This window comes from Brassica napus, chromosome A4 (assembly GCF_020379485.1).
Source record: "Brassica napus cultivar Da-Ae chromosome A4, Da-Ae, whole genome shotgun sequence".
Lineage (NCBI taxonomy): Eukaryota > Viridiplantae > Streptophyta > Magnoliopsida > Brassicales > Brassicaceae > Brassica > Brassica napus.
The window spans coordinates 14986063-15001608 of NC_063437.1; the positions used below are offsets into that span (position 1 = coordinate 14986063).

Consider the following 15546-nt stretch of genomic DNA (forward strand, 5'->3'; position numbering starts at 1 on the left):
GAGATGATCCATGGGTTACTGTTACAAGACTCAACCCGAGAGGCCGAGTTCAGGGAAGTTCTGAGCTGGAAGACCCACTACAACCAAGCACATCCGGCAACTTAAGTGCAGCAGAAGATTTAGGTGGAGTTGGCCTTGTAGTCGATTTAACTGACTTCGGAGAAGAAGCCGCCGTTCACGAAGAGGATGAACCAGTGATTGGAGAGTTTCACCAAGATCCAGATTCAGATTCATCTGGTGATGACGACTCGGAAGAAGACTAGCCTCGACCTTTCACTCACTTCCCTGTCGAGAAGCAGCATCTGTGGTTTCAGCAGTTTGCGGTAAGTATTCTAATTTTTAAATTATATTTTTTATATTATTAAAACTATTTTTTGTAATTATTAAACTATTTTCTATATTTATTAGACATTTTAAATATTATTAAAACTTATTTTTGTAATTATTAAACTAATTTATATATTTATTAGACATTTTAAATATTATTAAAACTTATTTTTGTAATTATTAAATTATTTTTTTAATTATTAAACTATTTTTTATTTAAAACGACGATTTTTGTAATTTTTAAACTATTATATTTTTGTGCTTAAAAACTATTTTTAAACTATTTCAGCAAGAATTCAACTGGAATGCCGATGATACGCTCTCTATCTATCACCATTTTGTCCATAAAGTTATGGACAACTATGGGAAGCAGATGTACGAGTGGAAGAAGAAGTGGGAAGTAAACAAGGTAGTTTTTAATTTATTAACAATTTTTAATTTATTAAACTATTTTTAAAATTATTAAACTTTTTTTTTTAAATTAAAAGGTCCCAAAGTCGATGAACGGCACGGTCTGGAAGGAGTTGTGTGCGCATTGGGATAAAGAAGAGACGAAAGAAACTTCTTCCACCAACTCCAACAACCGCAGGAGCGACCGTAAAGGAAAGGGCATCTACAAGCATAACTTGGGTGCTCAATCTATTGCCACTCTGGCGGATCGCATGGTAAGCTCAACCGCTTTTTCTTCAATTATTTAAGTTTCAGAATTTTATTTTTTTTGCATTTTCAAATCTCTAATGTTTGTCTAATTTATTTTTTTTCAAGGCGGAAGAAAATGAAGGCCACCCAGTTGATGATCTCGCCCTTATGAAAAGGGCGTATACCAACAAGAAGACCGGCCAGATTGATGATGGTCTTGTGAGGGACGTGGTCGACCTGGTCCAGACTCAGGTGTATGACGAAGTGTCTCAGCTTCAAACCGATGATGACGATTCGACGGCCTCGACCAACTTGTCTCGGGTTCGAATCAACGAAATCGTTGAATCGGTAAGTTTTTTTTTTAAAAGTTCAATTTAATTATTTCTTGATTTTTATTTTATCATCAATTTAAATTATCTTAACTTCGTTTTATTTATATTTCAGTCGGTTCCAAAGAAAAAGGGACGTTTGGTCGGTTTGGGTCGTCGCTCCCGGTCGGCTGCTCCTTCTTCTGCACCACATGCGTATGTTGATCCAGAAGTTCTTACGGCTCAGCTGAAGGACAAGGATGATCGGATATCTGCGTTGGAGGCTCAGATGGCAGCTCAACAGGCGGGCTATGAGACCCAGAAGAGGCTGAACGAGCAGATGATGGACATGATGAAGAGGATGTACCCGAACGAGACGTTCCCGAACATTCAAGACCCGTAGTTTTTTTTTTTCCAAAAACTCTGAATGTTTTATTTAAATTTGAATATTATCTACTATGTTTTATTTTATGTTTTATTCAATTTTAATTTTAAATTTTAAAAATTTTAATTTTTTTCCAAAAAAAAATAATTTTAAAAAAAATAAATTTTTTAAAAAAATAATTTTTTTCAAAATTCCGAGGGAATGGAGGTCCTCGGATAATTCCGAGGAACCTTTATCCCTCGGTAAATTCCGACGAACATTAAGTTCCTCGGAATTGTCTGAGGGAAAAGATTCCTCGGAATTTTCCGAGAAACTCAATTCCCTCGGAAAATTCCGAGGGAAGAAAGTTCCTCGGAATTTTCCGAGGAACAAATGTTCCTCGGAATTTTCCGAGGAACAAATGTTCCTCGGAATTTTCCGAGGAACTTTCTTCCCTCGGAATTTTCCGATAAATATTCCGAGAAATATTTCGTCGAAACTTCCGAGGATTGGACCATCGGAATTCCTTCGGTATTTTCCGAGGAACCTTCCGACGAACATTGTGTCCTCGGAGTTTCCTCGGAATTTTGTTTCCTCGGAATTCCGTCGGAAAATTCCGACGGAATTCCGAGGAATTATGAATTTCCGAGGAGTTATTTCCGAGGACTTTTTTCGTCGGTATGTCCTCGGAATAACGTTATTCCGACGACATACCGACGATTTTTTCCCTCAGTATCCCGATGTTTTCTTGTAGTGACAAGATAACCCAAAGATTAGACTTGTGAGTCGTTCTGTATGATATGATTGCAAACTGCCGCAATTCGGCAGACTTAATTTCCTGACAGACAGTTTTTTTTCTCTCTCTCTCGAAATAAAGATCCCAAATCTATCTAGAGCTTGGACGCAAGACCACAAACTTAAATACTTACACTAATGAATAACAATTAGGGTCTCTAACAATTAAGATTCAGAATCTTGATTCTCATTCAAGAACTTGAGTCAGGAGAGCACGACATCTTTAATAAGAAATTAAGTTTGGGCCTGGTTATATGTTACTTACTGTGAATTTTTTTTACTAAGAGAGCCAGAGAGAGAGAGAGAGAAAGATTATTAAGGACCAGGGAACCATGACCTTAATCAATGGCGTCGTTTAGGGAGAATATCAAAAGCAAATTTGGTTTAAAGTGCTGATTTTGAGGTACAAAATGTGTTTGATCAAAAAAAAAAAAAAAAAAAAAAAAAGAGGTACAAAATGTGAGAACTTGATTTGTTATGTTTTGCTTTGTTGTTAATTATAATAACTCCAATTTGACTTTTAAAGTTTTAAGTAAACATTAGATTGGTGATTTATCATTTGCCAGACATGTGTGTGCATATGAGAGTAGATTTGTAGGTTTCTTGAAAGTTTGTTAGCTAATCACTTTCTCATGAGACAAAGTTGACATTATTGCAAAGTTAAAATAAAAAGTTGTTTTGACAAAATTAGTATATAAATATTTAGGTCAGAAACACGAAGTTTGGTGGAAAATCCTTGACATGAATTTATAATATTTATTTTTGAATCTCTCGACAAGATTTACTAAGTCATATCCATAATTTGTTTAATCAAATGCTTATATTTATCTCAGCCTTTAGTTTTCATTTCAATTTCTAAACTTGTACAGCCCAAAACTTCAACTTCTTTCATGATGTCTTGAACAGTTTTGTTTCTATTAACACACACTCGTAAAATATTCTGAACATTCAAAAGAAAAACAATCTAGCATCAATATCAATCATTTTAGGTGTTTTCTTTTCGATATCAGTATTAGAAAAACACTATCCAACATGTTTTAGATAAGAAAAATAGGAAGAAAATTCACACACTAAATACAAAAGAAATAATGTTTTTTTTTGGTTCACATTTGCAATTAGTGACTGAAATAATCAATAACTAGACATAAACCACTTTCCACTAAGAAGCACAAAATAATCAGATTTGGTTTTGACGACCCTTAACCAAAGTGGAAAATTAGAAAACAGAAGTATAGCTTGGCTTGGTATGTGGGAACGAACTTAAGTGCTTTATTGAAACCACATGGGTGGCACAAAGCCAAACAATGACTATTCGATAATGATTATAAAGACTGTTCTTCTTGTTTTGGCATCAAAACGGGTCCCAAAAGAAAACTTCCATATTAATTTTGTGGAGGACGCAGACCAAAACTAGAGCCTGCAGAATTCATCATTGTATATAGTTTGTAACTTTCTGAAACAAACCCATTCGAACGTACCCACTTTCGTGTCTTAAAAAAGGTTTTTGTGTGGTTATAGCTGGTTTCAAGTCTCTCTCAATTAAGTATCTGCAGAGATCTCTACCTGGTATTGATTTCTACGCATGCCTACTTGAAGAGAGATGAAGCCAAGAATATATGGAGCTCTCACCAAATCTCACCAAATGAAAGATTGGAGAACCAAAATCTCAAGAGATATTCCAGAAAAAATAAACAAAGAACAACTGTATTGTGTTTAAATAGTTTTCCTTCAACAAGAGTGACTAACTCATTTATATTCTGAATAGGTTCATGGGGTTGGAAACTATATGAGAAAATTAGTAGCAACCCAAGTGGAGCTATTTTCAAAACAGGACATATGAAGACAAGACCACAAATCTCATGGATACATGAAATCTACTAGGAGTCTCTATGCAGAAACTTATAACAAGCAAAAGGCATAACTAGGGCTGGGCAAATCAACCGAACCCGAAAATCTGAACCGAACCCGATCCGATAAAAATGAATCCGAACCGATCCGAACCCGATATAAATACCGAATGGATCCTGTTTTTTGGTATTTTGGGTTATGGGTATTATCCGAACCGAACCCGAACTTAAATGGATATCCGATAGAACCCGAAACATTTAAAATCACAAAAAGAACTTCTACCAAATATGATCTTAATTCTTAATATGTATCTAAAATACTTTAAGATATTATTGAACTTCTAAAATAATTATCTGTTACATGAAGGTTGATGGTGGAATGTGGCGGTTGATGCCTAAAGTTTTTAGATTTTGGTTTTGTTTTTATTGAATAATGTTTCTCATTTCATGAGCACTTATTTTTTGTTTTATGATTTCATTTATATGGTTTTCTTTCTATCACTAACTATGTTTATCTTTCACTTGATTTTGAATGATCACGTTTGATGTTTTTTCTTATTTTTGAATCGATTTTACTTATGTTTTGGCTTTTAAAATATGTACAAATCATGTATTTTAAATCCGAAGAACCGATTTCATTTATGTTTTAGTTACAAAATAAGTACAAATCAGGTATTTTTAATCCGAATAACCGATTGGGACCCGAGCCCGAAAGTACAATGGGTTATACCGGTTCTTTGAAGATTTACTAACCCCGACCCGAACCCGATAGAACCCGAACCGGTCCCGAACCGAACTTTTATATAACCCGAATGGGGTTGATTTTGATAAACCCGAAAAACCGAAACCAGAATGGATAAAACCGAAACCCGATTGGGACCCCGAATGCCCGTGCCTAGGCATAACTGCACTGAGGGCTTAATACATCTTTTATTTGAGTCTCAAAAACCAAGGCTAAATAATGTAACAAAACATAGTTGTATCGAGGAGAAATGATCTTACATTCTGACAAATAACCATTTGATTAAAAAGATAAGAACCCAAAGAAAAGGAAGTGATGACATCTACCAATACATGTATCAGGGTTCCATCTAAACTGAAAGATTGCAAATTTAACTTAAAGAACCTGAAAATTTCTTGAGGAGAAAAAAAAACAATCATAGAGCAAAAAGCCATCCTTCCATCAAGCTTACTTGAGGTGCTGCCTCTTAGATAGGACTGACATAGTTAGCAAATCTACCTGCCATGGAAAGATGCAATGCAAAGTTGTTAGAATCTTAAACATGAATTATCTTTTGATTTTTCTCTCTCTCTCTCTGAAATATAAATCACATCCTAAAGAAAGCTCTAACACAGTCAAATGTTGCATCTTTTTCAAGTGAATAGAAGCTCAAAGGACCTAACAGAGCCAAATGTTGCATGTTTCTCAAGGAAACACAAGTACATAGATTTGATTTGCAGGAAATTAACCATAACCCCCAAGAAAGAGTAGCTAATTGTTATGTTGTCTATGTAATTAAGATTAATCCAAACACAAAAGAACACAAATTAAACCGAACGCAAGCAGGTTTTGGGGGGGTATTATTACCTTCATAAGAGGTGAGATCAGAAGGGAGCTTGGAAACGAGGCAAGCTGCAGCAACTACGCTATGAAATGGTTGATGCGTGCTTAGTTCTCGCCGCAGCATAAACCTTTCAGATTCAAAATCACAAAGATTTAATTTTAAAAAAAAATGCTATCGAATTGCAGAGGAATATTTGTTAACCTGGGAGCAGAAGAAGCTTCGATTCGAGTCTGACGAAGAGGCGGAGATGAGGAATTAGGGTTTGGGGAGGAGATTCTAGGTCTAGGTGAGATCAAGCTTCTTCTGGTGGCGGCTCTTATGATGGAGGTAGACCTCGAAGCGATGCTCGTTGCACTCATTTCTCCCTTCTCTTTCTCCTCCTCCTGCAAAATCTTCGGTAAACCCTCGCTCGCTAGAGATTGGATATGCCGGTTCGATAACCGTATTTATTAAACCGGAATCATTCGGTTTGCGGAAAAACTAGTAATCTTGACTTGAATAACATCTGGTTTCAATTCCGGTTTAGTAATCGAATTGGTACCAAATGAGGACATGATTTTTTTTTTCTTTTGAATAATTGGAATTGAATAGAAAAATGAAGTTTTTTATACAAGCAATTTCAATATTCACACTAGAGAAATTCTTTATGATATCATTTTTTTATTTTTTGTCACAAAAAATAATATTATATGAAGAAAATGATTAAAATAAATTTTATTAAAGGATTAACTAATCAAAATTTTTCTGGTAGCGGTTCTTAAAAATAAAAATAAAATATTAAAAAATTTTAAAATAAAAAAAAAACTATTTTGGTCATTTTCTTTTTTTGATGGCTATTTATGTAACAAAAACTAAAAAATGATGTCATGTTCACAATTATCAAACAACACTATTAATATCACTAATTTTTTCTTTTTAGGATTAGCGTTTTAGCATGGATGAGTAAGATTCTTCTTCGGCTATCGACTACTCGGATTTTCTTCAAAGTCCGGTTCTATTTGCAGATTCTGGCTGATTGGTTGTATTATTCTCTTTTGGTTACCACTTTCTTGAATCTACAATGTCACAAGCCAATTAGAAAAATGTTTTGTGTATGATCTAAGACGTAAATATACAAAGTTCTCTTTACCTTGTCGAGTTTCTCCCTGACAGTTTTAACCGTTTGATTCATTGAAGATGACCCCAAAATACTCCTACACCAATCCAAGTTTTTATTATTACATACAAACAGAAGCCAAAAGTCTAATTAGCAGAATTCAAAACACAGACCTGGTCAGATGAAACTCGAGTAATGGGAGCGTTTCTTCTATGGAATTGGTACTCCATCTTCCTTTGTGAGGAGAAATTGTCACAAGATGAAACATATAGATAGAGTTGTCAAGTTCATATTGTTATCCCATCTATTATGCTTTTCCTGAACCCAAAATAAAACCCGAGATTTGCTTTGCAACATGTTATGATTAAAGTTTGATAAGTAAAAACTTCAAGTACGATAAATACAATTCAACTACGCAGCAACGGTAATGAACTCACCCAATTGACTTTTTTTTAGATCCTCTATAATTTGGACGAAATAGTGACTCTAAGTTGAGAGCTTCTTAAGTTGATAATCTAACTTGACCTTTTTAGATCCTCTATAAGAAGGAGACACAAACTTTATTTGTTGCAATAAGTTAGAAACAAGAAAAGCCTACGGTTGGATCTTGAAAGTACATCTTTCCTCCTTGTCTCTAACTTGTCCTTTGTGTCACTGAGACTCTCGAATTCCCTAAGAAAACAGATTCATCCAACTTCCTCTTTGCAAATCTATCAAACATCATAAACCGAAATTTCAATAGCTTTAGTCTAATGACAGAACAGCTTGATGATGTTCACAATACATTAATTTGGAATAAAATAAATAAAAAGCCAAATGGTCATCAAATTAGAAATAAGAAAAATAGTAAAAACGACCTGCCTGGCATTAGGGATGAGACGAAACTTGAGCCAGAAGACATCAGTAAACTCCTCACAGTCTTCTGCATCCATTGGTTTACATCTACCAGAGAAACAAATCGATTAGTAGAATAATAACTCCTTCTTAGACCGTGATTCATCGCAAACTGTATACACCCTAACCGCACCCATCTTTCCTTGTTCAATTCTGAGAGGTAATCAAAGGCGTTACAAAGTGGTATCAGGGTTGATGAGGGAGAAGACTCTCAAGCTTCTGGTGAGATCAAAATTTGAGCGATTCTGAAGATTGGAACCCCCAAACCCATACTGTACGTCTTTCAAATAGAAGAAGGGTTCAATTCAGTGAGATTTAAATTACTAAACCCGGTTCAGTTAGATAACCGGTGTATTGTTTTTGATTTTTTCCTATATAAGAAGTTAGATTAATAAACCAAGCCGGGTTATTGACATTCTCAGCGTTAAGCCCTGGTCCGGCCCGTTTAAGGTCCTTTTTAAATTAGCTTATACTAATAATAAAATATAAATGCTCGCTAAAATTTACGCAGAAAATAGTAGTTGCTTCAGATTTTGTTGTTCATCAACAGTGGATTTTTATTAGATCATAAAAAACAAATTCAGATAAAGTTTACTTGGTTTTACTTCTTTTTTTTTTAACCAACTTGGTTTTACTTTTATGACAACATAAACATATATAAGTAGTACTTTCCTTTTCAAAATTTCAGAAAAATAATCAGCAGTGGATTTATGACATCACGCAGTTACGTAAACAAGAAAAAAAAGAAGATGAAATGTTAAAATCAAAATCTTTAATGTTAGATTTACTGAAAATCATCCATTACCTTTCTCTGTCTCTCTCTCTTTCTAAAATATCACATTCACTGTTACTTGTTAGAACTTCTCACTCTCTCTCTCTCTCTCAGACACAACACAACTGTACTTCTCTCTTCTCTTCTCTTTCTTCTGCTGTTTTTTTTCTAAAAAACCCTAGTTCCCATTCTTTCTTCTCCAGCGATAGAGATTTTTTTTTGTTGTTGTAGATCTAGAATAAGTTCACTATGAAGTGCTAAGAAATCTTCAAATAATGTCAAGCTCCGACCCGAAACCCGGACCTAAACCCGGTCCATGGCCTCCAGCTCCGGAATCCTCCCCAATGCCACCCTCTACATGGGCCAAACGAACCGGCTTCCGTCCCAAATTCTCCGGCGAGACCACCGCCTCCCATTCCGGCCAGCTCTCATTGCCTGCTTCCGCCAGAGCCACACCGTCAGAAACCCACCCGGATCTCGAAGCCGGCCAGCCTCCCCTCCGTCCTCCTCCTGTCTCCGCCGGTGAGCAAGATAAGGCTAAGAATGACAAGCCACAACCACAACCTCCGAGTGCTGCAGCTCCGGTTAAGAGACGGAGAGATTCTGATGGGGGAAGATCAAACGGACCAGATGGTGGAGGAGCAAACGGGTCGGTTAGGAGACAGAACCGTATCGAAGAGACAGTGGAGGTTCTGCCACAGAGCATGGCTGATGATGATTTAGTCGCTAGAAATCTCCATATGAAGTATGGACTCAGAGATACTCCTGGACTTGGTCAGTGACACAACCAATCATTTGTTTAATTATAATTAATATTAGATTCATTTGAAGATTTATATGTCAGAATATACATCTGTGAAGTTTCTTACTTTAATTGTTTGTGTTTAAGATTAATTGTTTTTATTTAATCTTCTTTGTTTCAGTTCCAATTGGGTTCTATGGTTTGCAGCATTACCTCTCCATGTTAGGTTCACTGATTCTTGTCCCACTCGTTATTGTTCCTGCAATGGGAGGTTCCCACGTAAGTGCTCCTTTTAGTCTCCCTCCACTTTGATTAATTGTGGATTGCATTTAATTTCATCTTTTTGTGTGGATTATAGGAGGATATTGCAAATGTTGTCTCAACTGTACTTTTTGTCTGTGGAATCACTACATTGTTGCATACTTCATTTGGGTCGAGGCTTCCTTTGATTCAAGGCCCTTCTTTTGTTTTTCTCGCTCCGGCTCTGGCCATCATAAACTCTCCAGAGTTTCAAGGTTTGAATGGAAATAATGTAAGTAAAAACAACACAAAACCTCTTTTGCTATCTAATGTCATTATAAAAGACTTATGAATCAGTTTGTCTGTGGCATTAATGTCTACAATCCTAGTGAAATCAGTTTTATTGGCATTAAATATTGTGTTACGGTTAATACTCTGTAGAACTTCAAGCATATCATGAGAGAGCTGCAAGGTGCAATCATAATTGGTTCAGCTTTTCAAGCAGTGCTTGGATACAGTGGCCTAATGTCCCTGATTTTGAGGTATACATCTTTGCCTCTTCCAAATATAAAAATCAAGCATTAGATATCGTTTCCTATTTGTTATGTTGTTTACAAATTGTTCTTGTGACTTTTTGTGGTTCTGTAATATCTTTTGACCCTTTTTAAATAGGTTGATCAATCCAGTAGTTGTTGCTCCGACAATAGCTGCAGTTGGACTTTCGTTTTACAGCTACGGTTTTCCGCTTGTTGGTAAATGTCTTGAGATCGGTGTAGTGCAGATACTACTTGTGGTCATCTTTGCTCTTGTAAGTTTGTTAAAGTTACTATTAACCGCTTTTGAAAAGTAATAAATAATTTGATACTTTACATTTTTTTGCTGCAGTATCTCCGAAAAATCTCAATTTTAAGCCATCGGATTTTCCTTATTTATGCGGTAAGGTCATATGGTATTCATCTGACATGTCACACTCTACATCTCATTTTCTTAACTTCTTACTCTAACAGGTTCCATTGAGTCTTGCAATAACCTGGGCTGCTGCATTCCTCTTAACCGAAGCAGGAGCTTACACCTACAAAGGCTGTGACCCCAACGTACCCGTCTCAAACGTTGTATCAAACCACTGCAGAAAGTACATGACCAGAATGAAGTACTGTCGCGTTGACACTTCTCACGCCCTTAGATCTGCCCCTTGGTTTAGGTTTCCTTACCCCTTGCAATGGGGCGTGCCGATATTCACCTGGAAAATGTCTCTCGTCATGTGTGTGGTCTCCATAATCGCTTCAGTAGATTCGGTTAGTGTTGTTTCTCTATCAACAAATTTTGAAGTCAAATGTGTCGCATTTTTTTACTAATTGGTTTATGTTTATTAGGTTGGTTCGTACCATGCATCTTCTCTGTTAGTAGCATCGATGCCTCCTACGCCCGGTGTTGTGAGCCGGGCAATAGGTCTTGAAGGGGTCACGAGTCTCCTAGCCGGTTTATGGGGTACAGGTACTGGCTCAACCACCTTAACCGAAAACGTTCACACGATCGCTGTGACCAAGATGGGAAGCCGCAGAGTCGTTGAGCTAGGCGCATGTGTTTTGGTTATACTATCCCTTGTTGGTAAGTAAGTGGTTCACTGAATATTTAACAAATTCATGTAACTATACTAGGCCTGCTGGTTCTGGTAGTTTGGTTAGTTCGGTTAGTTCGGTTCAACATAAATCTTACCGAATTATCCCAAAATAAAGTTAGGTTCGGTCTTTGAAAATTTTACCGAAGTTTTTGATTTTGGTTATATTTTGGCTTAATTTTGTTAAAATTCCGGTTACTTTCGGTTAAATTCAATTAGTTCGGGTTGGGTTATGGTTTGGTTATACATATATTAAGAAAACCAAAGTAACCGATTGCCAAACCGAAAACTAAACTTAAAAAAAAAAACTACCGAATCAAACCAAACTCCTAACTGAACTAACCTAAAGTTTGGTTCGGTTCATCATTATAGAGATCTGATGTAAGTTTTTTGATAATATCCTCAGGTAAAGTTGGAGGGTTTATAGCATCGATACCTCAAGTGATGGTTGCTTCTCTTCTATGCTTTATGTGGGCAATGTTTACGGCCTTAGGTCTTTCAAACCTACGTTACAGTGAAGCTGGAAGCTCGAGGAACATCATAATCGTTGGGTTATCGCTATTCTTTTCTCTATCTGTCCCTGCTTACTTCCAGCAATATGGCGTTTCTCCAAACTCGAACCTCTCTGTTCCAAGTTATTACCAGCCTTACATTGTTGCTTCTCATGGACCCTTCAACAGCCAATATAAAGGGGTACGTTTACGCTTTTGCCTTTTTCAAAATGTAAATCTCAGGAGAGTATTAGTAAACTTGTGTAAGAGTTTTGTGCAGGTGAACTATGTGATGAACACGCTGTTATCGATGAACATGGTGATTGCGTTCATCATGGCAGTGGTTTTGGACAATACTGTACCTGGGAGTAGGCAAGAACGTGGTGTTTATGTTTGGTCTGATAGTGAGACTGTGACGAGAGAACCAGCACTTGCTAAAGACTATGAGCTGCCGTTTAGAGTGGGAAGGTTTTTCAGATGGGTCAAATGGGTTGGCATTTGAATGAAAAAAACTCAATGGCAAAGTGGTAAATAATTAGATTTTCTTTTTGTTTTCTTTTCCTCTGTTTTTTTAGTCTCTCAGTTTTATAAAACACCTTGGAGTTTTCTTGGATCGCAAGTTTGTTTGTTGAACAGAGCACGTGGAATTGGATGTTGTTGTTGTTGTAAGTTATATGGACTATTATGAGCAATCCTTTTATAACTATATTTAGTTATTTCTTTCACTTTTACTAAATACTAGAGATTTTTTCCGTGCTTCGTGCGGATTGTGTCTTATAAAATTATATTATTTATAATATTATTTGTCGGTTTTTTTCTTTTACATTAATTTCTTGTTTTTTTAATGTTAGTTTTTCTTAATTTAAATTTATATGTTTATAATTTTTCATTTTTCTTGTTGTAGATGGGGAATTATATTTTTTATTGATGGTTTTTTGTATGTGACATAAACTTTTTGAAATTTTAAAATAATGTTATATATAGTACGATAAACACATTAAAGAAGATAAACATATTCATGCACATTTTACACAGGTTTTATATGCATAATTTAAAACATTATATATGTATATATTATAAGTTTGAAACATGTAAATGCTTTCTAAAGCTAAATACTTATTCTGAGTTTACATAACTTATCAACAGTTTTATCTCTTTTTAAATTCAAATCACAGAAAAAAAATATTAAAAAGTTAGTATAGATGGGTTTTTTAGGCTTTTAAATCAACACTCAAAAATTACATGAATCAGATAACAACAGTTTTATAAACAACTGGATAAAATTTAACTGAACCAAAGATTTTCACACAATATGTTCTTTCTTCTTCAAATTGCGAAGAGCCTATAGGCACAAGAAAAAAAATCATAATTTTTGTTTTCGCTTATATAACATTTTTTTTTCTTTACACACGGAGTTTATTACACTGTTATAAGCAATGGAGAACTCTATTCATATAAGATTCACATCTATGCATTTTGACAAAGAAGAATTTTAGCCATCTTTAGTTTCGGAATGGACCAACTTCAGTCATATACACTATATTTTCTCTATGATTCAAATCTTACAATTTTAATATATGTACAGATTTCCATGTGAAAAACACGCACGCCATCTATCATTCAACCTATTACTTTTTCCAAAGTAAACACTATAATCCTCATTTGGTTAGCTCCACAAACTAATCTCTTTGGATCAGTTTACTAAAAAATATGATACTAATGTCAGAAAAGAATATAAACACTATCAACAATAAATATTGGCACAAGACTATTTGGTTCAAAGAACATATTCCACGTAATGCGTTTATATCATGGCTGGTTTTGCGGAGAAGACTGCTAACCAAGGATCGCTTGAGGCGTTGGGGGTTAAATGTCTCAGGAACGTACGTCCTTTGTAATCTGGAAATAGAGACTCACCATCATCTCTTCTTTGAGTGCTCTTTCTCTCGCTTGATATGGGAGCCTTTTGCTGCTGAAGTTTGGATTTCTCCTCCGGTTCATCTACACTCTGTTGCAGCCTGGATCAATCAACCTCGCGTCGACGCAGATGCGCATGCTACTCCAGTCATCAAGCTCTACCTTCAGTCAGTCATCTACATGCTGTGGAAAGAGCGTAATATTCGTGTGTTCACAGTTGTCTCCTCACCTTCATCAGTCATCCTTGCCTCTCTCGACTGTATGATGTGTGACCGTCTCTTCTCTTACCCAGCAAGTTCTTCTTTCACCTCTTCTCTACTTCTTTTTATCTTTCTTGTATAAAACCTTCTTAAGGCTTTTTTTACCTTGAGTTGTTGTTAGTTGTTTTTGTTTCCTTGCTGTAATAAGTTGTTTAAAAACAACAGTGTAACCTTTCAGAAAATGATAATCTTAACATCTTACCAGAAAAAAAAAACAAATATTGACTTATTTATGTGAATATGAATATATATTTTATTTTAAATCATTATAGTGGACGAAGAAAGCACCATAATTTATACAACAAATTTTCTTAGATTCACCTCATCATACTTACTATTTCACCATTTTAATTATATAATTTTACATGAGCTTCTTCACCCTCCCCGGTTATTTTCTATTTATTTATAACTATAATATAAAGTTATAAACTATAGATATTATAAATTAATAATTTATTTACCCTTGAAGTCTAACGATTAAAATAGAACATAATTCAATATAGATATATGATTCTATTAATAAATTAGCAGTTACAAATTTGAAATTTTTAGAAATATCAAAAATCGTATGTTAGTTAATTATCTTCTAAATGATATTTATTTTTAATTTTTTTTGGATGAGAATATTTTGACTGAGGTGGATAATCCCAAAAGCCTTGAATTTAGTCCATTTTATATAGTAAGATGTAACAACCTCTTCGTTTGGGTAATTTATTGCATGTTTAAATAAATGTAATTATTTAACACCCATCAGAAGAACATCCACTATCTACCCGCAAGTATAAATAACCTCTACAAGGATGATGGTACCATAACAACCAACGATTTAACGTTGTCAAACACATGTTCATACAGACTAATTAACCTCTTGGAGAAAGCGTCCTTAAACATTACCCTGGGGGAGCTAAGCTTCTTGGATTTGTTTAGATTCATAAACTTCTCGATGAGATCAAGACTCGTGTTTTCAAATTGTCATTAATGACCCCGCCTGAGATAACAAAGATCACTGAATTCTCTAAGAAGCTATTGCCGTCGCCGCATGCTTGGTCAAATTTTGTTTATTGAAGCGTTTTGGGTTAAAACAGAGAACATGTAAGTTGATATTTGTTGTAAGTTTTATAGACTTGACAATAAAACAAACGTAAAATCAAGAATCAAAGGCGACTTGATCAGCTGAAATTTAAAAGATCGATGCAATCTTCAAACGACGAGTATATTTAGAAAGAAATACTGAAGATGATAGATCAATAATGTACTCGATTTTAGGTGAGTACATCCAAAGAAACCTCCATTGTTTGGACAGTAACGCTTGTTGGAAGAAACGATAATTTCTTTAATAGCAGCAATTCTTCAGGCAACTCACTAATGTTGGCCAATGGCCATAATAACCTAAGTTTACTACCGAACTGGAGAGAGCTCTCCCGTGTCCTGTTAAAGATTCACTAAAGGGTTTAGTACAACAATGAAGGCTCTATCTCTCTAGCACATGTAAACTTTCTCACGTTCTATTAAAGGTTTTACCGAGACAAGAAACAAGAGAAATAGAACAACCTAGAAAAGACGAAGAGCTCCAAGACTATTTATGTTCAAAACCTTGGATCAAATCATCAAACTAGCTAATTCACCTGATTTGGGCCTTAGCACATCAGCCTGAATCATTCTCCTTCGATA

The 15546-nt window shown here is 35.3% G+C and overlaps 2 protein-coding genes across 3 annotated transcripts; one reads left to right on the top strand and one right to left on the bottom strand.

Moving 5' to 3' along the window:
• Window positions 1-5191: 5191 nt before the first annotated feature.
• Window positions 5192-6287, bottom strand: BNAA04G16030D (pentatricopeptide repeat-containing protein At2g27800, mitochondrial). The gene is made up of 3 exons (XM_013891618.3): window positions 6047-6287; window positions 5869-5972; window positions 5192-5520 (listed from the first exon to the last, which is right to left on the bottom strand). Exons 1-3 carry the CDS (start codon window positions 6202-6204, stop codon window positions 5489-5491), a joined length of 294 nt encoding a protein of 97 aa, XP_013747072.1. The 5' UTR covers window positions 6205-6287; the 3' UTR covers window positions 5192-5488.
• A 2360-nt stretch (window positions 6288-8647) lies between these two features.
• Window positions 8648-12406, top strand: LOC106446739 (nucleobase-ascorbate transporter 12). 2 transcript variants are annotated; one of them, XM_013888521.3, is made up of 10 exons: window positions 8652-9381; window positions 9531-9628; window positions 9708-9881; window positions 10031-10131; window positions 10262-10397; window positions 10475-10525; window positions 10597-10884; window positions 10963-11197; window positions 11614-11900; window positions 11979-12406. In XM_013888521.3, the coding sequence occupies exons 1-10, from the start codon at window positions 8883-8885 to the stop codon at window positions 12198-12200; spliced, it is 2091 nt and encodes a 696-aa protein (XP_013743975.2). In that variant the 5' UTR covers window positions 8652-8882; the 3' UTR covers window positions 12201-12406. The 2 variants fall into 2 exon arrangements, with proteins under 2 accessions (XP_022573935.2, XP_013743975.2); XM_022718214.2 differs by having other exon boundaries at window positions 8648-9381; window positions 11614-12406.
• The last annotated feature ends 3140 nt before the right edge of the window (window positions 12407-15546 follow it).

What these genes read in the sequence shown, in the direction of transcription:
- BNAA04G16030D (XM_013891618.3), bottom strand. Translation starts at nt 6,204, where the DNA reads ATGAGTGCAACGAGCATCGCTTCGAGGTCTACCTCCATCATAAGAGCC. An exon ending in GAAGCTTCTTCTGCTCCCAG is followed by an intron (nt 5,973 to 6,046) that starts GTTAACAAATAT and finishes TGAATCTGAAAG; the next exon opens with GTTTATGCTGCGGCGAGAAC. An exon ending in TGATCTCACCTCTTATGAAG is followed by an intron (nt 5,521 to 5,868) that starts GTAATAATACCC and finishes TTTCCATGGCAG; the next exon opens with GTAGATTTGCTAACTATGTC.
- LOC106446739 (XM_022718214.2), top strand. Translation starts at nt 8,883, where the DNA reads ATGTCAAGCTCCGACCCGAAACCCGGACCTAAACCCGGTCCATGGCCT. An exon ending in CTGCAATGGGAGGTTCCCAC is followed by an intron (nt 9,629 to 9,707) that starts GTAAGTGCTCCT and finishes TGTGGATTATAG; the next exon opens with GAGGATATTGCAAATGTTGT. An exon ending in GGATTTTCCTTATTTATGCG is followed by an intron (nt 10,526 to 10,596) that starts GTAAGGTCATAT and finishes TTACTCTAACAG; the next exon opens with GTTCCATTGAGTCTTGCAAT.